The sequence below is a fragment of the Primulina eburnea genome, chromosome 17, assembly GCF_022965805.1.
Source record: "Primulina eburnea isolate SZY01 chromosome 17, ASM2296580v1, whole genome shotgun sequence".
Taxonomy (NCBI): domain Eukaryota; kingdom Viridiplantae; phylum Streptophyta; class Magnoliopsida; order Lamiales; family Gesneriaceae; genus Primulina; species Primulina eburnea.
In genome coordinates this window covers 3,320,020-3,344,010 of record NC_133117.1, presented here as the reverse complement: position 1 = coordinate 3,344,010, position 23,991 = coordinate 3,320,020, and the positions used below count along the sequence as shown (strand labels likewise).

At 36.2% G+C, this 23,991-nt stretch overlaps 4 protein-coding genes across 5 annotated transcripts; 1 reads left to right on the top strand and 3 right to left on the bottom strand.

The window, feature by feature from the left end:
- Window positions 1–1,568: 1,568 nt before the first annotated feature.
- LOC140818361 (phosphatidylglycerophosphate phosphatase PTPMT2-like) lies at window positions 1,569–4,697 on the bottom strand. The gene is made up of 6 exons (XM_073178293.1): window positions 4,080–4,697; window positions 3,463–3,585; window positions 3,034–3,127; window positions 2,850–2,932; window positions 2,674–2,763; window positions 1,569–2,197 (listed from the first exon to the last, which is right to left on the bottom strand). Exons 1-6 carry the CDS (start codon window positions 4,293–4,295, stop codon window positions 1,937–1,939), a joined length of 867 nt encoding a protein of 288 aa, XP_073034394.1. The 5' UTR covers window positions 4,296–4,697; the 3' UTR covers window positions 1,569–1,936.
- A 3,613-nt stretch (window positions 4,698–8,310) lies between these two features.
- LOC140818527 (uncharacterized) lies at window positions 8,311–10,060 on the top strand. The gene has a single exon (XM_073178521.1). The coding sequence runs from the start codon at window positions 8,555–8,557 to the stop codon at window positions 9,776–9,778; it is 1,224 nt and encodes a 407-aa protein (XP_073034622.1). The 5' UTR covers window positions 8,311–8,554; the 3' UTR covers window positions 9,779–10,060.
- Window positions 10,061–12,784: 2,724 nt separating this feature from the next.
- Window positions 12,785–18,759, bottom strand: LOC140818300 (acid phosphatase 1-like). Its single transcript, XM_073178225.1, has 3 exons — window positions 18,286–18,759; window positions 13,320–13,529; window positions 12,785–13,150 (listed from the first exon to the last, which is right to left on the bottom strand). The coding sequence occupies exons 1-3, from the start codon at window positions 18,744–18,746 to the stop codon at window positions 12,973–12,975; spliced, it is 849 nt and encodes a 282-aa protein (XP_073034326.1). The 5' UTR covers window positions 18,747–18,759; the 3' UTR covers window positions 12,785–12,972.
- Window positions 18,760–20,116: 1,357 nt separating this feature from the next.
- On the bottom strand, window positions 20,117–22,621 carry LOC140818382 (uncharacterized). Of its 2 annotated transcripts, XM_073178320.1 has the most exons (4): window positions 21,836–22,621; window positions 20,937–21,301; window positions 20,424–20,743; window positions 20,117–20,321 (listed from the first exon to the last, which is right to left on the bottom strand). In XM_073178320.1, the coding sequence occupies exons 1-3, from the start codon at window positions 22,438–22,440 to the stop codon at window positions 20,448–20,450; spliced, it is 1,266 nt and encodes a 421-aa protein (XP_073034421.1). In that variant the 5' UTR covers window positions 22,441–22,621; the 3' UTR covers window positions 20,117–20,321; window positions 20,424–20,447. The 2 variants fall into 2 exon arrangements, with proteins under 2 accessions (XP_073034421.1, XP_073034420.1); XM_073178319.1 differs by having other exon boundaries at window positions 20,117–20,743.
- Between the last annotated feature and the right edge of the window lie 1,370 nt (window positions 22,622–23,991).

Here is a 23,991-nt window from a genome sequence, read left to right as displayed (position 1 = left end):
ATGGATAAAATCATGATAAATGCACTAGTGACCAAAATACCCTTCATTGTAATATTGCATTTGTGGACCAAAAGTGATTTCTTCCCCAAACGAACATCGTGTCTTCCGACAACTCATAGAGCAATTGCAAACCCTCTCAAATTTCTTCGTCCCTGAAGATTGAAATCTGAGGCGAGATCCGTCCAAGGTCTAAAGCGAAGAGGTAACGTAGTCCTTCATCGTGTATATCTTACTTTATTTTTCTTTTGTCAACAGGTGAGATCTAATAGTAATCTACCAAAAACGTTAGATCCAGTGGAAGAGAGCAAGAGCAAGCTCTGAAGAGAAGTAATTGTGAGTAATTTTCGAAATTCTTATTCTAGTTTTCTTGTAATTCCCAGTTTAACGGAAACCAATTTATAATTGTTTGAGTGAGCGAAGGTTTATTTTACGTGTATCTGTCTTAAGTTTTATTTTGTGAAGGGGTTAATGTATCTTGTGTATATGATTACTCAAGCATCGAATTTTTTAAATTAGAATGCTATATTGAAAATATGTATAAGATTCATTATTTGAAGTCGAAAATTTTCCCCAGTATGTTCTCAAATCCAGTAATTTCTACAGTCTTTAATTACAACATAGATGTACAAAAGGATACATCTTACCCAAAGAAAAAATGACAACGCACAAGTAAGATCTTCTACGACGAGCCAAATTTCATTGGATTTGTTAACCAATAAAAAAAGTCAATACAGTACAATAAAACAACAAACTCAAGAGAACAAAACATTAATCCTTTCTACCGCAGATTCATACAACCAATCGCAAAAAGAACAACATAAATCGCTCCCAAATGTACTCTCGAAGGCGTAAATTAACAGATTCGACGTAAGTAATCACACGTAGGTTAGAAGGTAATCTATCGAGTTTTACCTTCGATTATTCTTGCAAGTTCGTCGGATCTGTAATAGAAATGTGGATTAACAACTCTCCTGTCGTATTCGTCTTTCTTCAGCAGCGGTCAGTGGGAGGAGTCGGTAGATGTACAAATGAGGAGAATGACGTGAAAAAGACAAATTTGGTAATTTGATTTTTTAATGCAAGGGTATTTCGGTCATTTGCACTTTCTGGGGTTGTAGGATAGTTTTTATCCACATTTTTTCACTGGATTTGCACTCCCACGGAAACAGTGAATGTTGTCAAGCTAATAGTCAGTAACAAGTTCCAAAATCAAAGCAAACAAATGATTAACAGTCTATCCAACTTTAGTACTATCTACCAAACTGCCCCTATATGGCAAATATTTGGTTAATATATGATTCCCTTGTATTGTTGACACTCTATAGCTAAAAATGTTGGAGGAAGTAGCACTTGATATCAACATAGAAATTTCTTTAAAAAGTCAAATGGAATATGAGTGTAGATTAATAAAATTCTATTAAATTTGTTTTGCCTAGCCGATCTCTCTTGTAATTATAATGAAAATTTGGACCTCTTCGTGTGTAAAACTCTCCATGCTGCTTAATATTTGATTACCCCCGTTATTTCTTTTCTGTTTTCCAGTGAAAGAGAAACTAAAATACAAGAAATTTGGGAACAAATTTTCATTGTTAGTTTCATTTTTCAATAGCCGAGGTAACTTATTACCAGCAATCCATAATTAGGGAACTGAGCCCAACACAATGGGCAAGGAAACCCAAGAAATCTTGAGGTCCGATCCAACTTCGACAGAATCAGTACCCGAGCAAAGGATCCAAGATGAAACAGTAGTACTTGTAGTTATATACAAGTTAAGCACCAAATCATACCCGACCATATTATGTACATTCAAGTCTACTCCTTTTGTTTATTTATAATCTTATCAAATAATTCTTCATTGACCTCTATACCGCAAGAGATCATGGACGTTTTTCTGATGCTTTTCTTCGCTTGTATGCAAAAATATGATTCCTACAAGCTAGCAAGCACGCGCCTCGGTTAGCTGCCTCATTATCGGTACGCAGCTACCTGAAACTTTTAAAGACGAAAAGAGGCAAGACAGCTTAGCCATCATAGGCATTGACCTCGATATTCTGGGTATGGTCATCAGCTCCTTGCCAGAGATGTCGTTGCAAGGGCTATGATAACCTTCAAGATCGGCTTTTGTAATTAGTACAACATCTCCCGAAGTACACATTGCCTTTGAGGCCATCCGCTGCTGCTTGTATTCTTGAACAGCCTGGAAAAGCAAGCAACTAGGAGTTTTAAACCATCCGCATAACAAGAGAATCTTGTAATGTGATTTTAACAACTAGAAACAAATACAGTTTCTTGCACGAGGTGGATCCAGCAAAGGGTGCAAGGGGCGTTTGTCCCTCACAAAGAAAAAATTTTGAGATTTTATGTAATTTCTACAACCGCGTGTTTTGCTTCAACCCTCCCTAAAAATATCCATTCCATTTTCCACCACGCCCTCTAGCCACATTGTAATAATCTTCTAAAGTCAAAATGCAGAGACAAAGGAATGTATTTATAACAATGTGCGATCGACTCTTCTAACAACTTGAATTATAGGAAGTACATATGTGCCATGGTTCTAGCAGAACATATCATGATCAATGTCACTTGCAAGAATTCCAACCTTGTGACACCCATTTCTACCCCCTCCTCTAAATTATCAGATCTGAGCAATTAGCCCTGGTTTTTTGTGTATACCTTCCACTGGGATGGAGCCAATAGTACCCTGGGTCTTCTAGACCGAACATATTCAAGTGCTGCAGCAGGACTCATATGCTTATATTCCACCTGCAAATCATATTAATTAAGGTGTCAGGAAGACCAACGTTGTCATTTTTTACTCGTCATATTCTGTGGAGAAAAAAGAACAGCACCAGATAACAGAGGACAATGGTTGTGCTCCGTCCCCGTCCAGCTTTGCAGTGCACATATGTTGTTCGACCAGCAGAAGCATTTTCTATGAACAGCATGAAACGAAAGGCAAGTATTGAGGATGGTATAATTTACAGGACATAAAGTGAACGTAAGGAAAAAAATGGTGAAAAGAAAATCACGGACCGTGAATGAAATCTACAGCTCGATTAATATCCACAAACGATGGAGCAAACAGATAATCTCTTGTCGGGATTACAAGATGGTCTATTCCATGAGCCTGAAATAACAATGTAACAGCGTGATGAGTACGAATAGAACACTTAGTACGAAAGAGAATCCTTGGAAGTCAATTTGTACAAGGGGCTGGACAAACATTCCACTCAAATGATGGAAGACTTCTAACTGTAAAAACACACCAAAGTTTTCCATAACTTGAGTATTAAAGTAAAATTGCCACATAAACATAAACAGGTTTACAGCAAAAGAAAATGAAAACTCATATAAATTCAACATCAATGTATTATAGCTTATAAGAAAGATTCGGACTAATCATAGCCTCACAGGCTCACACAATACCAACATCCAAAGTCAAGCCAGAGATAAATAACTTACATGGTACAAAGATGTCGGAACCAAAGTTTCATAGGGTTCGTTCAGAGTAATTACACCACCAACTCCAAGATGCTTCAGCCGAGGCACGTCCTTTGGAAATGGAACGGCTCCAAGCAGGATAAACTAAATACTCGTCACAAAAGCAAATAATTAGACACGTAATATACATGAAATATTTGTCAACCGCCATGAGCAGGACATCATTGAAAAAGAAAGTACATAAACCCAAACTCGACGAGTGTTCATCATCACGGGAAAATTTCAGAAACTATTTCCTAGAAAATTAAGCTAATTTTTACACCATCAGCACGAAAAGATTGCACCTTCTGTTTGCCCTTCAGCTGGCTTCGATCACAGGTAGAAACATTTAATGTTATGCATATAAAAATTTCAGATAACAACAACCCAAGAGCCAAAAACTTCACTCTTGTCTAAGAAAATTCAAATAATTTCCTCTTTTACAGCATCAATCCTTTTCCCGTAGCCGACTACAGCAACCTCGCAACTCAAACGAAACCAAGTTTGATTAAATTACTACCTCAACAATCAACTCCCCAAAAACACAACGAAGAATTTTAAAAAGACACAGATCACTGAACCATCAAGATGTGCTATACCTGATCAAGTTGATCCCACCACCGGAACTCGGCTTGAATTTTATTCCGTAAGACGTTGTACAAAAGGGTCGGGTAGAAAAGGATCCGAGCACCAGCCCCAACCAAAGCCCTTTTGGCGTCGACCCCGACAGGGATCAGCCTTCTTCCTTTATCATTACCACTGTAGATTCTCTCCAACACACCATCTGTCGAATCATCCAATTCCTCGATCTTCATCGCAATCAATAGCAACACGAGTTAATATGAAAACCCAGTTCAATTAGGTCGAATCTACCGAAGAATTCGGGATAAAATCAAACGAAGCCAAAACCCAGATGATGAAAACGATGATTCGGGACTCGAAATAAAAATCAGATCAGCACAAAGCGATCCATATGTGGAGTGAATCCTAAGCAACCGGTCACAACCGGGTGATCATCGAAAACTGAATTAAAACTAGAAAATGCATCAAAGCGGATTGATTCCGCGATTCGAATCAAGGTGATCAGTGGACCCGATCGATCGAAGACGGTAAAATTCGCAAGGGCTGAGGAAAGGAGTGAACAAAAATTCAAGTGAATTGGTTCAAGGGGAGTGATGACGATCCACTGCAGCCATTTTCTGCTATATATAATATTATCCTCTCTTATCATTTCTTATCCTTTTGAAAACTATTAAAACTTTTATTATAATTTGTATATATAAAAAAATAGCAAAAACTTATGTTTTGTAATTTTACTGATCGTAATTTATGAGATATATCTATTATTTGGGTCATTTATAAATATATATTATTTTGTGAGAGATATTTCTTATTTATGTAATCTCTTATTTAAGAGTATTATTTTTTACTGTGAATATCAGTGGAGTTGACTCGTCTCACAGATAAAGATTCGTGAGATCGTCTAACAAAAGACCAAAAAATTATGATAACTTATAGAAAATATATTTGAAATACATGAGTCCTATATAATATTGACAATATTTTGATAAATTTACTTATTATAAAGATTTAAAAAGCTACTTAAAATGAGAAATATTAAATTGTATTTTCCAATCTGTGACTTATTTAGGTTGATTCTTTCATCCGTCTCAATTATATAATTCAATTTATATATTTAATATTTTTTTCTTATTTTTTTACCAATTTATACTTATTAAATTTAAATCATTAGCTACTTATATAACATTTTATCCTATTAAAATTTTATTAAATAAGGACAAAATGAGAATTCACTTTATGAAATTTAATTTTTCGATCATCACACGCGGTCCTAAATGAGTAGGATAGAGGGTGTAGATGATAATTTAAGTTCGTTTATATATAAAGATTTGCTGGCCAAAATATGAAGACTGGTATATATTATTTCTGTGAAATTTCAAGATTTTAAAAAATATATATATATATATTGACTTTTCGTATTTTCAAATCTTGAATATATAGGCAGACACTGTCTTCTGTACATGTTGTTTAGGGATATGTGTGTTAAAGAATTGAAGACGTAAGAAATTAATAGTTATAAAAAGTTTTCAACAATATCAGAATTTTCAGATTAGTAATATATTCCAATAAATATTTTTGGACCAAAACTTCTCCAATTGTGCTTATTATTGTGACAGGAGATATCAAACTCACTATTTTCTGCACTTCAGGATTCGGCATGTTAGATTTTTAGCACAAAATTATAGCACACGTATGAACAAATTTCAAATTCCATATCATTAAAAAAAATAATTTAATAAATCCCAACATGGCTTAAAGGTTACAACTTATCCATTTCAATGGGTATTTACTTATTTTAAGTTCACAATCTCATATAAGACGATATCACATATATTTATTCGTGAGACGGGTTAACTCAGTCATATTTATAATAAAAGTGACATCGCTCAAATATCTCTTTGATTGAAAGAGTATGATTCATATCATAGATTACTCTATTTGACTTCAATGAAATTCGAAATTCAGATATTTTGATTTTAAATTATTCAAAACGCGTTGCAGAACGATCTATAAAACAAGTGATACGATTTGATTCCTCAACTCAATTTAATAGTATTAATAGAGCCCCCTTCTTCCCACACTACGAGTCAAAGGAAAAATGTAAAGATCATTAGATGACCAAAATAATAAATCTCACAAAAATGACTCGTGAGACTAGGTATGACAACTTTTCCCACGGGTTTGGAGTCCAGTGGGAAAAACCGAAACGGGGATGGTGATCCTCGATTTTTTCGGGTTCGGGGATTTTAAAAAATCCCCGATGTAGTTCGGGGCGGGTATGGGATTATTATCCACATTCCCGAACCCTGCCCCGAAAATAATATCAATAATAAAATAATAGTATTATTCATATAATAATATCATTATTTTTTAAAATATTAATAATATTATTAATATTGATATTAATATTATCACTAATATTAATAAATAATAATAAGTTTTGGTTTGCTAAATTTTTTGAATCTAGCATCGTCTTACCATATTTAATATTTTTGTTATGCTTTACGTGTTTTGATTATTCTACGGGACATGACATATTAATAGTGGAAGGAGATTTAAAAAACGATGTTGTCTCGGACTTTCAAGCTTGATGATAATTAATTATGAAGAATCAATCAAACATATTCAAGTAATTAAAGGAGTTCAAAGAAGAATATAATGAAGGAGTGCCGAGCAACCAAGCATGCGAGTGCAAAATGACTCGAGAGGACAGTAGCTGGCGCTAACCCGCACAACAGAACGCGCAGCCACGCGTACTGGGCAGAACCTAGCGCACACCCGTGATAGAAGTGATGCAGCCGCGTGCCCTGGTGCGCACCAGCGCCGGAAGTGGCGCACCTCTGCTGGCCGAAGACAGAAGGTGCGCGCCGCGATGCAGATTTTATGTATGAAAACCCTAGATTATGATTTTGTTGTATTTTTCTTTCATATAAACATGTCTACACAAATTATCTAACACATTATTGAGTTTATACAAAAGATTTCTGTGAGTTTTCTCTTAAAAAATTTCAAAACCTTGCTTTATTCAAACAAAATAAAACTTATCAAAGATTTAATCTTTGTGGCGTTTGTCGATTATTTTCACAAGGATTGTCAAAGACGAGTTCTTTGAAGGTTCGTCTGAATTTCGATTGTTTCATATCATGAATTTTTGTTGCTAAGTTCTTCGTTGCTTAAAGGTGAATATCGCAAATCGTTGTTTGTTTCAAAAGATCGGGACAACGCTACGTTCTTTAGTTCATCGAATCGAAAACGTGACTCAGTTTTTTGTGCGTTTGCTATTTATGTTTGGAGAATCATATCGTTTTTGCTTGACAATGTTTTGTGCTTTGTTTCTGTACCTTAACCTACATACGAGACAAATCACAATTTCATTTCTCAAGTTGAATAGTTGCTTAAAGTACCAAATAAACACAAATCACATTTCCACCATCGAACTGAACACAGACGAGTATCCAAAACATTAGGCAAAATTTATAGCTACTATAAGTTAGTCCTTTGTCAAATTGTATATGAATAAGTTTTTAAGAATCAAGTAACTGGAGTAGTCTACTATTTGGCTATAAACAAGAGGGGAATGCCAAGAAATTCATGCCGCCATCAACAATACGAAGAAATAGATATGTCTAGTTCTTTTTTCTATGGATAAAAAAAAAGACCTAATTGGTAGAAGAAGAAAGCATCTAAATACTAAGCCCACCCCAAGATGACTTCAAAATAACAAGGGTCAAGGTCGGTCACTGAGACGATGGAGGATAAATTTCATCGTCGAAAGAGAAACAACCCGGATCACCCTCTAAAGCCGGTCTATGGACTTCTGTTGCTCTGCATGGCGCTTGAAACATATTTACTAGATGCAAGCCCAGTAAGAGAAAAATACCAAAAAGGAAAGATTACACGGAGAAGCTGATTTTGTCAATACCAAATTCATGTATAAATCGATAATTTATTTATTTTTGTTGTATAAAAAATATATGAATTTAGAGGGCTTGCAGCTCCAATTCAGATTGAATCCAGATACTTATATTCCTTCATTTTTGTTGTATAAAAGTCTTAAAATTAAAAATATATCAACTTTGCACTCCCAATTCGGATTGAACCAGTCCCATTTTGGGATGTAGCGGATCTCGAGTCTAATTTTTCTTTCACATGTCTTGGATTTGACCAAATCCGCCTCACACCCGTCCTGTTGCAACTCTAGCAATATATAAATAAATGTGCAAGTCATCTACCATAAAATCACAAATTTAGCAATTTAGCAAATGTGAAGCAACCCACTCTAGTTCATAATGTATGCAAACTTTTTTGTTCTTTTGTTATTTGTGTGACCTGTGAAAGGCTCAAACATTGAAAAGCATATAAACAGTAAAATTGTATTCAGAACTCATTAATCCCACCAGTTTTTTTGTCATCAATGCAGCTACCTAATCCGTATATCCTCTCAGCAAATCCCATCAAATAGCTAAAACATTTACATTTCACCATCGAGAACATGGAGACTAGCTGGCTTCTTGCACTTATCCTCCCAATTATTGTTACAGAAGCTGCGCTCGCACTTATTGTTGGCGGAGGGGTTGGCATTGGCGTGGGCGGTGGTATGGGCGGCGGGGGTGTGTGGATTGGCGGAGGTGTCAACCCCCCGAGTAACAACCCTTCAGCGTCGCAGCTCGGCAGAGCTTATACTGCGCTGCAGACATGGAAATCTGCGATTACAGATGATCCCAAGGGATTACTGGGTTCTTGGGTTGGCCCGAATGTCTGCTCTTACAAGGGGGTTTTCTGCTCGGAGACTCGAGATTTCATGGGGAATCCCGCGGGCAAAGTGGTGGCCGCCATTGATCTTAACCATGCCAATCTTCAAGGTGTTCTGGTTAAAGAACTGTCTTTTCTTACGGATTTGTCTCTTCTCCATCTCAACAGCAACAGGTTCACCGGGACTGTGCCTTCATCTTTCAGGGAGCTCGAATCCTTGACAGAATTAGACCTCAGCAACAACAAATTTGCAGGCCCTTTTCCCACCACGGCTCTCTACATTCCAAATCTCCTGTACTTGGACCTCAGATTCAACTCATTCTCAGGCCCCATTCCCGAGGATCTGTTCAACACCAAACTTGATGCAATTTTCCTAAATAACAACCAATTCGATGGTGAAATCCCGGAAAATTTAGGCAACTCTCCAGCTTCTGTGATTAACTTAGCAAACAACAGGTTCACAGGCTCAATCCCTTTCAGTTTGAGCTACATGGGGATAAAGGAAATCTTGCTCCTTAACAACCAACTCACAGGCTGCATACCAGAAGGAGTTGGCCTGTGGACTGATTTGCAAGTTTTAGATGTGAGTTCCAATACATTAACGGGGCATTTGCCAGATTCATTATCTTGTCTGAGTGAAATTGAGGTCCTCAACTTTGGGAACAACAAATTCTCCGGGACTTTACCAGATTTAGTCTGTTCTTTAAGGACCCTTTTGAATCTAACACTTTCAGCAAATTTCTTTTCCGGGTTCAGCCAAGATTGTAACAAATTGTCGTTCAGAAACGTGGGATTTGATTTCTCTTTTAACTGTATCCCTGGGAAAGAACTCCAGAGACCTGGGCAAGATTGTTCAGCAGTTCCTGGAGGTGGATTGAGCTGTCTTAGGATCCCTTCACCGAAGCCTCTCATTTGTGGGACATTGGTGGAAGCACTGATGAACAGTGCACTTTCCACTCCATGATCTGTCACCAATTAATGCTTCTCTTTTATAAAAAAATTATTGCACAGGTTAGTGTTGGCTGTCTCTCATTAACTCGAGGATGTCATGATTCAGACTCCATGGCTGCTGGTGATGAATTAATTTGTACTGTGGAATCCCAATTTGTATTGGCCCTTTTGTAAACAGTTTCTTGAAATATATACAAACTATGGCTGTTAGCTATACATTTTGGTTGTGCTTGGAACAATTTATGTCCAGAGATTTTTGGCACTGTAATGTTTAAATTTATCATATTTTTGGAGATATGATTGTAAACAAAAAAAAAAAGGATATTAATTTTTTTCCCTGAGTTGGGGAAAACTTAATTACTGTTGGATTTCGTGTCCCATGGTATGTGTATATATATGTGAACAAACATAATAAGAAATGGAATATAGATTAGTTTTAAAAAATAAACAAGAAGAAAGAAGGAATTGGTAGAAAAAGACACTTTCACATGAACTAGAATGTCCGAAATTCTCATCCTCCACTATAGTGAGGTGCCAAGTTACTCACCATACACGATCTCAAACAATAGGAAATGAAATAGAAAATTGTTCAAAGAGAAGAACAGACTTTTGTGCATCCCTTTTCTTGCAAAGGACTCTTGTTTAAGGAATATTCTATGCTATTTTTGTGAGCATTGTCCACAACCATTCACATTTTGTCATGTGTCAGTAGTTTTTTTTTGTTGTTTGAATCCAAATCATGAGTTAAAATTGGGATTGCCACGTGTCATCTATATGCTGATTCATGGCAATGACCTTATAACCAGCATAGAATGAACCCTTGTTTAAGGTTTATCTTTGAAAAGTTAATGGAAACCCAAACTATCTTCCATAAATTGGTTTCATTCCAAAATCAGAGTCAAATTTAATTATTCTGTGAGTTCACACATGGCATTCTAGAGTAGGCTTCCATTTTTAGAGTCCAACGAACATATACATGTCAAACAAATCGAGTCAATTCATGACTGCATTGAAACTTTTTTATATAAAAAAAAAAGTGTCGAGTCGGATGATAGATCTGTCTCACAAAATTGATCCATTAAACAATAGTATTTGGGTTTTTGTTTATATTGTGTTACCTTTAAATTTTTTTCAAAAAAATAGATTTCAGTCAATATCAGTTAAAAAAACACAAATAATAACTGAAATAGGAGTGATTAAAATTGATTCTTTTAAAATTTTGAAGGCTGATAGAATATCAACAAAAACTCATATACAACTGTTTTATTGATCGATTTTGTGAGATGTATCTCTTGTCTGATTCGACACTTGATCGATGATGAGTAATTGAAACTGAATTGTACCCAAGCATATCGATTTTGATTTTACTCAACGTCTTTCTTCAAAATCGAAGTCAGATTGACAAAGTTAGAGCCGACGGCCTACCTTATCTTCGCTTAACTTATCCTAGAATAGTAGTACACACTTCACGACCCGTGATCCCTGCGGTAAATAAACATTGGAGCAATAGTTGCGTGTACGAATCGATAATTTGTCGGATGGAATTAATTGCATATTCATTGAGGAATTAATTCTTGGATATATAGTTTTTTAAAAAAAATTAGGGGAAATAAAACGTAAGTTTGATTTTATTTATAAAGTATCATAAACATAATATCATGTCATAAATTATTTATGAAATTTCCACGTTTTATATATTATATTTTAGATGTTTCAAAAAAAAAATATATATTATATTTTAGATCGAAATATAATATAATAAATAGAGTATTTTTGGGAAATTATTGAGAGATATTAGATATACATTGTCTGGATATTGCTGTAAAGTTGGAGGATCCTTGAAAAAGAGCAACACATTGGCCTGAAGGAGTCCCATCACTGGGAAAAAATGGTAGAATGACAAAAGGGTTGTGGTACCGCCATGGGCTAATCTTGGCTCGATAATCTCATAATCTATAGATCATGTGTATCTCTCGTATTTTATTAAGAGTGCACAAGTTAATATCAGAATCCAAGAATTCTGGTTTATCCAAGCTACATAGGACGGAATTCGATAATCGATACAGAAATGTTGAATGAAACAGTAGGATGGTAAGAGAAAGATCGAATGGATTCGTTTATTTTGAAAACAAACGTGGTTGCTTGGTTTTTCGTTAACAGTACATCTTAGTATATGATCAATGTGTACACACATATTAAATTTTAATATGAAGTAGAAATTTGTTTGTCCATGCATAAAGTGTAAATTTAAGTATACTAAATGTGTAAAAAAATTAATTATGTTGGAAATTTTTTTCTATTAAATATTATGTTTCAGGTTTCATTTCATATTATTTTATTTATTATAAAAAATAATAAGGATGATTACGGAGAAGGATGTTTTCGGGAAATTTTTTTTATTATTTATAATATCAAATTTAAACACATATTTCTCGTAACTCCTGCCAAATTCCAATAAATGAATGTGAAACAACATTTGACAATCTTAAAAAAAAAACACGCACACACCCCCCAACAACATTTGACTTTCTGGCACCGTATATTGCAGATAAATTGCATGTGCGCCTTCTGCATTAAGTCAAAAAACCAAAATATTTTTTACGAAAAACAAAATAATTTATAGCATATATATATATGATGGCAGAATCAGGACATGATACCGGGATGTTTTCATATTAAATAATGCGACATTTCATTATTCCTTTCTTTACTTGATAGTTTTTTATGTATGGCTTCGTATTAAAAGCAAAAACTTGTGTGAGACGGTTTCACGGGTCGAATTCATGAGACAAATCTTTTATTTGGGTAATTCATGAAAAAGTATAATTTTTTATGCTAAGAGTATTACTTTTTATTGTAAATATGGGTAGGGTTGACCCGTCTCACATATTAGTATCCGTAAGACGGTGTCACATGAGACTCACTCCATATTAAAATGTCCCCTGAACATTGTAATTGACTAATCAATAACACAAGAAATAGAAAGCCAAAACATGGTCTCACCTTCTCACAGGTAATGTTAAAATTTAAAATCTGCAAACACTTCCATTGCCATGCTCCAGTTCCGAGATCGAGTACATAGATGTTGAGGCCTAATTTCACCAAATGATCATGGAAATACTTGGAGAAGCAGTAATGCTAGGTCGGTAGCAGAATCGAGCAACAAATAGCTATACATGCAGTGAAATCGACACTTTTTCAAGGAAACTAGGAAATAAAATAAAGTGGATTAGGTAGTTTGAATGAACGTTTGGCCACCGAAAATCCAGTTAAGTCACTCCATTGATCTCCCGAATTTCCATGAATTTTGTAACCTTCATCTTCTAATGCCTTCCTTCTCTCAGATTTGTAGATGGTAGCGGGCTTACCTTGATCATTGTTTTGTCTAAAATACCAGTCATTAGCAACTCGTGTCACTAAATTTGTTGTTAAACTACCAAGATTCCATGAAGCAAAAAGGCAACAATAAAATCATAATCGACTACTGAAAAAATCACTTGTTCAAGCTCGTGTTCGAAGCTCAGACGTAAAATCATTGATCCTAATATTCTTACCTCAGTATAAGTCTTTCCCAGTTGCTATATCCAGAATACAGTAGATTACTTTCAGTAGCATTCCTTTGAGATTCATCCCGACCAGTCAGTAAAATTATAGTAAACCCAAGCTCCTCAAGCTCTTTGTACAATCTCAAACTTGCTGGTAAAGCAGGAGCCTCAGCCAAATCCACCCAGAGATTAAAAGAACGTTCATCAAAGATCTCAGCTCTACAACCAGAAAAGAAAATAAAAAGATTTTACCATATAGAAGCAAGTTGAAGACAATTGTTCATTTCATACATCTCCTACAAGTTCTAATAGATAATGGGAGAAGAAACTGTGTAGATTAGTATTGCTTGTCTCAACATAACTAACACAGAAATCATTCCCGAGCAAAGAAAGCATCAACTGTTGAATGTATGATCATTTGATACGAGTGATATTCAATAAGGTTTAGGATATGAACCTTCGGCTGGACCCTCACATCAATTGTTCCAAAAGTTTCTATACACATGTTTAACGTTGTAACTTTACCATTGTCTCTTTTGTTTTACCCTTGACGCTCATCTGTGATGCAGATCTTGTTGAACTGCAATTTTTTATGTAATTACTTTACCCTTTTCCATTCTCCAGTTTAGCTCATCCACTTTATAGTATTGAACCGATAAAACATCAACTTATTTTTCCTAAATAGCAGTGTGTTGCTTTATGCCCTGAAATCTAAAACCCAATTCATGATTCCTCATCGTTTTTCAATTTTAGGATTATAAGATCATATGATGCTACGATTCACTAGCTTGCAACCATAAAAACCAAGCTATGGCCTTACATTTTCCCATTAGTCAACAAGACGAGCACTTTTATCATCCACCATTAGGAATTGACAGTTTACAACAACAATAGCTTTTAACAATAGTATCTCAAATTTTTTGGAACCATGTCATAGCCCACTCATCATATTTCAGTTGTCGGCAGCATGAACAATGTAACTCTCCAATATCTACGTAATTCTTGCAAGGTTCGACTCTCAGCAATTAAAATACCCATCATCTAGAGCCAAAGAAGGATTGAGTTGATCTTGCAGCTAAAAACTGAACTTGATTTGTTATTAAAAAAAGTTCAATGTGACAGCACAATTTAGTCTCAAACAGTGCCCATCCCACGGCAAGAAAATGGCAGTAATTAAAAGAAGATTCATGAAAAAGTTCCGAAGTTGCTTTGATAAAGGCTAAAGAGCTTGGCTTCACAAGTACAAAGAAAATACAAAGCACTCCATCTAAAGATCATTCAGTGGCTAAAATGGAAGGCGTCAGCCAATAATAATGACAAATCAATCATTTAGCGCTACTAAGAAATATTTGTGTAAAACTGCATCAATAAAGGAGGTGTCATGTGATAATATGTTGAATTTAACTCTACAAAAGAAAGTGTGCTTGCTTAGTGAGTTTTTTTCCCGATATTTCAACTACCTTCAAACATTAGAAAGCTCATTGATAAAGAAAGTCTGAAAACAAATATCTGAGGCAACCTAATGACTCCTCAACAACAAGGGATCTACTAAGGGTTTCACTTTCGAGCAACCCAATTGGGTAAGATACCTCCGTGGAACTTGCAGGATACCCGTATACAATTAAGAAAACACATTGAACGAACTTGGTCATCTTAGTTCATCTATCTCAATGTTTCGAGAAAGCTAACCGAACCACATAATTGAGTTCTCTTGTTCATAAGTTCCCTCTTATGCAAGCATAAAAACACGAGGTATTATATTACTGGAATGATAATATATTTGTTTCGATGATAACGAAGGGGTTCTAATCACAGCTTGATGCAGCATAAAAAAAGATCACAGAAATTATGCATTTCAGCATAACTGCTCGCAGCATATTTTATTACAGTAATAGAGTCTATCTAGACAAATATTATAACTATCGGCAGAGCCAACTGGAAGAAACATGCATAAACAATTCAGGAAGAGATAAGTGGATTTTTTCTGAACAATCGATCCCTTTCCTTAAACACAAGTACAATTATTTATAGACATCAGGAATTTTAAATGATAATAACTACCCACTAAACCACTAAGCCAATTATAAAACTAATATAATTTGATCCTCAATTCCCACTACTTCAGTTGACCGATTCTTCAGCAAGCCACTACCATTACGTGTCTATGGCATGTGTTGTCATCAATGAAGATTGACACGTAACAATTCCCCCTTGCTTAAGCATCCTTGTCCTCAAGGATGAATTCAGGATACACCTTAGCAAAGCGTCGTGCATTTTCCCATGTAGCATCTTCCACTTGTGTCCCTTTCCATTTGACTAAAACTTCAGATCGTGGTTGAAACTTTCCCTTTTGAATTACTCGCCGGTTTAAGATGACTTCTGGTTGAGGAAGAATAGTAGAATCATCAGCAACATGAGGAAGTTGAGCAGAGGTCGGAATGATTGGCCCCAGATGTTTACGTAACAAACTTACATGGAACACATTGTGAATTTGAGAACCTGGAGGAAGAGCCAACTTATACGCTACTGCACCAACTTTTTGTATGATCTCATATGGTCCAAAGAAGCGTGGAGCAAGCTTCATATTGCGTCGAAAGGCTACAGAAGTTTGGCGGTATGGTTGGAGCTTTAAATATACATAATCTCCGATATTGAAAGAAACCTCTCGTCGATTGCGATCGGCTATACTTTTCATTCGATCTCTGGCTATCAAAAGATTATGGCGCAATTCTCGTAAAATGGAGTCCCGGTCGCGCAAGAACTCATCAACCGCTTGAACACGAGCTGTACCTGGAATATAAGCTAGTGGAGTTGGAGGCGGAATACCGTAAACAGCTTCAAATGGAGTCATTTTGGTGGATGAATGGACTGACGTATTGTAGCTGAACTCAGCCCATGGGATCCATTCTGCCCATTTCCGTGGTTGATCACTAACAAAACATCTTAAATATTGCTCCAAGATTCGATTCACTACCTCGGTTTGTCCAACGGATTGGGGATGATAACTTGAACTCATGCAAAGCTTGGTTCCTTGAAACTTCTCCTTTATACAAGAAAGGAGTTGAAAATCAAGGTGATGGTTAGTGCTTGACACTGCCCAGAACATTCTATCTTCTCTCCATTAGCTACCATGACTTGAAACATTTTGGCACGGACCACCGGTAATCCATACTTAGTGACCATGGCTTGATCCAGGAAGTTGTGAGTGCTGCCACCATCGATTAACACCGTGATATCCCTGTTTTTCAGTTTTCCCATGACACGCAATGTTTGAGGATGCCTAGTTCCTGTGATGGCATGAAAAGAAATTTCAGGAATTTCCAATAGACCTTGTGGAGCTTCTGGAATGATATCGTCATCTCCCGAGCTTGAATGTATTGAATCTTCGATCATGAACAATTGTGGTCGCTCACATCGATGGCCTGGAATGAACTTCTCGTCACAATAGTAACATAGCCCCTTCTCCCTTCTCTCTCGTGCCTCTTGGTTTGTGATTCGACGGAAATTTGGAGGAGTAGAATTAACACGCTGGTTGGGTGGAGGTCCTAGTATACCGGCGGTAGGATTTGCATTAACTTTTGGGGCCACTGTAGTTGGAGTGGGGCGGAAGGGCTGGCTTGATTTCTTTTGTAACTGGTTTCGCTCCTCTATTAATCGAGCAACGCCAATGGCATCTGTTAGAGATTTTGGTTGTTTTATTTTCACGTCTAGGCGGATGTCATCACGAAGACCTGCAATAAAACAGCCGATGAGGAAATTCTCGGGTAGACCATCAACTTGGTGAGAAAGTTTTTCGAAAACTTCTTGGTAAGCTGCTACGGTGGTGGTTTGTTTCAGTCTACTTAGAGCTTCCGATGGGTCTTCGTAATCAGTTGGGCCAAAACGAAGAAGAACAGCTTTAGAGAATTCATTCCATGTCAATGGCCCGCGGAATTTCGTCAACCACCGATGCCATTGAAGAGCAATTCCTTCTAAATGAAAGGAAGCAAGTTGAACTTGTTCATCTGGTGCAATATTTTTTATCTCAAAATACTGCTCAACTTTATAGATCCAACCTGTTGAATCTTCCCCATTGAATTTGGGAAAAGACAAGGAGAGATGATGATGATGGTTTTCGTTGGAGGAGTTGGAGCGAGAGGTATGTTGTTGTAAGGTTTCATTTCTGCCAAAAGGATTGGTTTCAAGATGATTCGTGTTTGGGCTGTGCGAGAGTCGAAGAGATTGAAGCTCGGTTAACACCTTTTGCAAGGTCACGTGTACTTGGTCAAAGTTCTATTCATGTCGAGCTAAAATTTCATTGACGTCGTTGCGAAATTCTGCATTGCTTTTACCACGGGTGTCCATGATGGAGACGTCGTGTAACCTGGCTCTGATACCAATTGATAAGCTAGAATTTAATATAGAAAGAAAAGAACAATTCAGGAAGAGATAAGTGGATTTTTTCTGAACAATCGATCCCTTTCCTTAAAGACAAGTACAATTATTTATAGACATCAGGAATTTTAAATGATAATAACTACCCACTAAACCACTAAGCCAATTATAAAACTAATATAATTTGATCCTCAATTCCCACTACTTCAGTTGACCGATTCTTCAGCAAGCCACTACCATTACGTGTCTATGGCATGTGTTGTCATCTATGAAGATTGACACGTAACAAATATATAATCGCAAGATTCTAACTGCTACATCTCTAACATATAGAACGAGCTTCATTATGAAGAACACAATCCAGATTTACAGAACCAATTCAAATCCTCAAAGTTTGATCGATTGAACTTTTTATACCACCATTCATGAATTTAGTCCAAAGTTTGGGCGGATTCAATGGATTTTCGGATGAAAAATTGTAAGTGAACGTTAGATTTTCCCTTCTCAGCACCTAAGTAGCAGCACCAAAGATTTGATAATGCTAGTGTTAATCAATAGGCCATCTCATAAAGTCAACACGAAATTAATTAATTAAACTCACCCGAATCCATGAATCGCATAGTACGGAACATTGGAGAGTAAGGTCTCGTCAATATCGAAAATCCAAGCATCCTTTCCATTTCCTGAAATGTTCACCGATTTGGCATACGCCGCCGCGTCGTCCGCGACAGCCTCCGACTCCATCCTGTACCAATCACCTGTAATGTAGCTTTCAACAAAATCCACACATTTTTCAGGGATTCGGATCCAGCTCCCGGCGTCATTAGTCTCCACCGTAAACCTCCAGCTCTCGCAGTATAAGTCGACGCCTCTCCATCCACCGGAGACCCTGTCGGTTGGCAAGAGGATCGGATTATCCGGCGTGGTTTGGATGGCCGATGAATTGGATGAAGAAAGCGAAAAGAGGAGCATAATTATGAGAAGCGAGATGACGCTAAATTGAATCGACGCCATGCCTGCAACCCAAGAAATGCTCTCGTTCCCACTATTCAGGTAAAACATGACTAAATTGCGATTAAAATAATAATTATTATTATAATTATTATTATTAAAAAGAAATACGGTTTGATTAAGTCTTTTAAAAACGTGTAATAATGAACTTATTTTTATTATATTATCTTGTAGGAAAATATTAATAATTATAATTTAAATTTTTATGTTCTTTAGAACTTGAAATTTATTCATTTAATCTTAAATTTATGATAATTCTATCATTTTATTATTGTTTGAATTAAAATAATTAAAATTATAGTAAAAATTGAAAACATATTTTTTTAGGCAAAAACTTGTGTGAGACGGTCTCACGGGTCGTATTTATAAGACGGATCTCTTATTTAGGTCATCCATTAAAAAGTATTACTTTTTATGGTAAGAGTATTACTTTTTATTGTGAATATGGGTAGTGTTGACTCGTCTCACAGATTATGATCCGTGAGATGATATCACATGATATTTTACGTGTAAGCTCATAATAAGCTCGCTTAAATTTGAAAAACTTGAAACTCGACATTTCACGTGCGTCACAATTTTTAAAATCTTGTTTTTCCATTAATAAAAATATTAAATCCTCTTGATTGACTTATATAAATGATCTACAATTAATGATCCTCTAATTATATTTAGATTAATAAATTCACTGTCTATATCATCTCATAATTTGTAACAATAGTTTTCCACCCATCTCGTCACGACCAAAATGGCATTGAACATATTTTCAAGTTCAATCCATTTAGAATTTGATCAGACCTTATGAAGTTTTACAAAGTTATGAAGATACATTTGAAGGATAAAATTAATGTATGACATTTTGAATATTAATGTAAAAACTTGTGTGAGACGGTCTCACGAGTCGTATTTTATGAGACAGGTCTCTTATTTGGATCATCCATGAAAAAGTATTACTTTTTATGCTAAGAGTATTACTTTTTATTGTGAATATCTGTATGGTTGACACATCTCATAGATAAAAATTCGTGAAACCATATCATAAGAGACATACTCTAGAATTAATTATGATCTCTTACAAACTTTTTGAAGAATATCATATTATTGTTTGATTTATTTAGTCTTGTTTTGTAATTTTAGTCTTTTATTCATGGGAGTATTTACGTGACACGTCGACACTATGTTTACATTATTTCAACCCGTGTAAAAAGACTAAAATTGTCAACAAAACAAAACAGTTAAGGTAGCAAACTAAAATTGAATCATCCATGAATCTACTTTCTCAGTTTGAGTCGGACACACATAGCTTATCTGGTGTGGTTTATCATGTCAACGTAATTTAGAGGTTATCCAGATCATACCAAAAAAATCCTCGATATCTTAATTAGAAGACAAAATGTCTTATTGGAGAAATTGCAATAAACACATTAATTGCATGCAATCGAATGAATAAATAATATCTTAAAATATTAATACCTTTACAATGTCATACTGTGATACATCAGCTCACTACAGAATCACTTCAGATTACAGGTTAAAATTTTCCAATCTCACAAAAAGAATTATAGAAGTTAAGGCACAAAATGGATGTCGCACTCTTATCTACAAGATTGAAGATAAACGAAGAATTCTCTCAATAAAATCAAGGGAGGAAGATTAACTTGAACATTATATCTTCCAAGCTCAAACCAAGAGTTCTCTCCATAACTCAATGGCTTTCACTGCAGATTTCACCAAAAAAAACTTTGCGAGGGAGTTTCAAGAAAGGGACTCGTGTTCCTCGAGACTAAACTCTTTCCGCAGTTTACACGAAAAGAGCCGACAAGCATCCATGCTAAGGTCTATGGCAGCTGCAAGAGCTACAAACAAGGCGGCATCGGCCATACACGTAACATGCTGCACGCCGACTTGAACCATTGGTTTACTGCATTTTCCCTCGCCTTCCACGCTTGACCCCATCACGAATCCTCGAGTTGGCAACAAGAAGCTCAAACCTGATTCTTTTCTCGTGTTATCTATGCAAAATTCGCCACCATTTTTCACACACATAGTACCTGTTGGAAATAAGTTTAAGTTGAAATCAGTAAATGTATCAAGATTCAAATAACTTATATTTAAGCATTTGATGTTCCTAAGTTCATATACAAAGTTATCATTAACAAATATTTTAGGTTCAAGATGAAATGATCATGAAAAATGTACATGGAGGGGCGGTTTTGCGCGGATCAAATTCGATCAAACCGGTACCTTGGGCGATAGGGACTGCACTAGTTAAGCCATTGTCGCTTGCGAGCTGGAATTTATAACCCAAACCATCTACCGGCCCTCTCTCGCGCCATGCCTCAAGACGACCCCATGGCTTCCAGCTGCTAACCGAGACTCCTTCCGGTCGGAGGATGAGCCAAGCACCGGGATTAGAACGAGAAACACGATCAGAGCCAGGGGACGACGGAACGAATGGAGTGATCATAGAGGCTGCTGCAACAGCCGAGCCGGATAAATCGTAGATGATTATCATCCATCCTTTTCGTTCCCGCCCCTGCTTGTCGCGGTCCCCGGAAAACGTTCTCATCCATCCTCTGTTGTTCGTGTTGAAATCAGAAGGAAGGGACCTGGCATTGAGGAAGGAAACTGTGTTTTTATATAATCGTAGGATCACATGTTGAAATTAAGTGGTTTAACTGAAAGAAAACAATTCTTTGCACAAGCAAAGAGAATCCATGGTGGTTGATATCACAACTACCTAAAGCAATGGACCTTCTTCCTCACTAAAAAGATCACACCATCCATGTCGAGTACTACGTTAACATTTAGACGAAAAATTACTGAAAGTCGAAACAAAGACCAAAACCAAAACAAAATTTTGACGAGGATAAAAACGAATTTATGTAATTTATCGAACGAAATTTGTAATTTTCCCGAAAACCATAGACTAAAATGAAAGATGAAGAAAAATATGAAACCAAAATATTTATTTATATATGATCCAATCAAAACCAGCAAATTCCAGGGAAGAATGATAGAGAAAGGGTGCATGGCGGGTCCAACGCAATGCACCAAACAAAGCTAACTCCGTCAGCACCTGGCCCACGTTACTGCATGGTAAACACAGTTGGCTAAAAATGCGCAGGATTTGCATGACTCACCGTGACCTGTTATTCCGGTCGGCGCTGAACTTGCAGCTGAAAACCGGCTGCCTTATATTACCCTGGATCTGAAAAACCACCGGGCTGCACTCCGGCTCACCCCCGAATTGGAACACGAAACGAGGATCCGGTTCAGACCGGACAATCACATGCAACCTCGCCACCGGATCCCCTCCGCCGCCACCGATCTTCATCCACCCATTCTGATAAATACAATTCCTCGTCTCCGCAGAGCCAAGGTTCACACACACCTTAACTGACCCTAGCAGCTTCCCACCGGAGACCCCGCAGGTGCGCCCCATTCGCCCGGTGAAAACAGAAATTTTGATGTAAACGGTTTTGCATGAGAGGCGGCGTAACGCTTCGGTGTCGAGGTGGAAGCCGACGGAAGAGGTTAAGATTAATTCGGTCACATTTGCGGAAGCGTGCCCGGCGCCTCCGCAGAGCGGGAGTAGGGCTGTCTGCGAAGGGAAGTTCTTGATTTTTAGCTTGGCGTAGCATGGAGTGGCAGAAGGGTGAACCTCCGAGCCGGCGGGCCTGGTGGCGGAAGGGAGATTAAGAGCTAGAGATTCTAATATCAAACGAACAAACGGGCATGGATCCATTTCTTTTTGTTGTTGAATTCGAGGGAAAATACGAAGAAGGGAAGGGAAGAGGGAGGAGAAGTTAAGGAAGAGCGAGTTTTCGGAAAATTCTAGGAGGGAAAGTGTGTGTAATGAGCTTTGTGAGCTGTTTCTTGTTTTTGTCTGCAAACTGTATTTCCTTTTTCTTTTTCGGGTGGGGAAGACACCCCTAATTTCTCGCCACTATATAATTCATTAAATGCCAATTTATCGTCAATTAAAATCAAATTGGATCCTAAATAAAATTCTTTCATTAATTGTGTCTGCAAATTTTAATCAGCACACATTTCCAACAAAAAATAATTTTTATTAGAATAGATTTCTTTTGAGATGGTCTCACGAATCTTTATTTGTGAGACGGATCAACCCTAACGATATTCATAATAAAAAATAATAATCTTAGCATAAAAAGTAATATTTTTTTATGGATGACCCAAATAAGAGATCTATCTCTTAAAATAGGACCCGTGAAACTGTCTCAACATAAATTTTTGCCAAACCAAATTTGTAATTTTTTCGGCTCTTCAAAACTTTTTCATAACAAGTTTGTTGTACATATTGAACTAGTTAATTATATAGATGAAATTATAATAAACAATGGGAAGTGGATATAATATGTTCCTTTAATATATATATATATATATATATATATGACAAAAACTTGTGTGAGATGGTCTCACGGGTCGTGTTTGTGAGACAGATCTCTTATTTGGATCACTCATGAAAAAATATTACTTTTTATGCTAAGAGTATTACTTTTTATTGTGAATATGGGTAGGGTTGACCCGTCTCACAGATTATGATCCGTGAGACGGTCTCACCTGAGACTCACTCTATATGTATATATATAGTTTTGATAGTTGCACATCTATTTAAGCACCGATGAGGTGTCACCCACCGATTGGATAAACAATTTTTCTATATTTCATCACATCCAATAGGTGAGTGACACATCATCGGTACTCATATAGGTGTGCACGGTAGGTGCCCAGCATATAATATATATATATATATATATATATATATATATATATATATATATATATATATATATATATATATATATATATATATATATATATATATATATATATATAAGTGGATGTCACTTTGCGAATTACATTATGATAACATTCATGATTAAGTATTGCATGTGTGTATATATATATATATATATATAAGTGGATGTCACTTTGCGAATTACATTATGATAACATTCATGATTAAGTATTGCATGTGTCAGTTGATGTAATTTGTCCTTGAATTTTAATATGTTTGGAGTCGATTATCGACAATCGAAAATTATAATGAATGATGATAATAAGTAATAATATAAGTTTAGAATTTCCATGATGTGATTGGTGAAAGTCATTGCTAATTATTTAAAGGCTGTTGAATTATTGAATTTAATCTATATTAGTTTATAGGATAATGGATCTCGATTTACCTAAATTTATAATTTGTAGTGATTGTACAAATAGGATGTTCTGAAAAATATATATAATACCTCAAATGTCATGAAGTTTCAATCTT

Bases quoted from the DNA above. Each gene is read 5' to 3' on its own strand.
- LOC140818361 (XM_073178293.1), bottom strand. From the start codon at position 4,295: ATGAAGATCGAGGAATTGGATGATTCGACAGATGGTGTGTTGGAGAGA. The intron at 2,933-3,033 runs GTCCGTGATTTT...TGCTGTTCATAG, and splicing joins AGCTGTAGATTTCATTCACG to AAAATGCTTCTGCTGGTCGA. The intron at 2,764-2,849 runs GTGCTGTTCTTT...TATGATTTGCAG, and splicing joins CCATTGTCCTCTGTTATCTG to GTGGAATATAAGCATATGAG.
- LOC140818527 (XM_073178521.1), top strand. From the start codon at position 8,555: ATGGAGACTAGCTGGCTTCTTGCACTTATCCTCCCAATTATTGTTACA.
- LOC140818300 (XM_073178225.1), bottom strand. From the start codon at position 18,746: ATGTTTTACCTGAATAGTGGGAACGAGAGCATTTCTTGGGTTGCAGGC. The intron at 13,530-18,285 runs GTGAGTTTAATT...TTCTGGTTGTAG, and splicing joins TATGCGATTCATGGATTCGG to AGCTGAGATCTTTGATGAAC. The intron at 13,151-13,319 runs GTAAGAATATTA...CTGGTATTTTAG, and splicing joins TGGGAAAGACTTATACTGAG to ACAAAACAATGATCAAGGTA.
- LOC140818382 (XM_073178319.1), bottom strand. From the start codon at position 22,440: ATGGATCCATGCCCGTTTGTTCGTTTGATATTAGAATCTCTAGCTCTT. The intron at 21,302-21,835 runs GTGAGTCATGCA...CCTCAATGCCAG, and splicing joins GACCGGAATAACAGGTCACG to GTCCCTTCCTTCTGATTTCA. The intron at 20,744-20,936 runs GTACCGGTTTGA...TATTTCCAACAG, and splicing joins TGCAGTCCCTATCGCCCAAG to GTACTATGTGTGTGAAAAAT.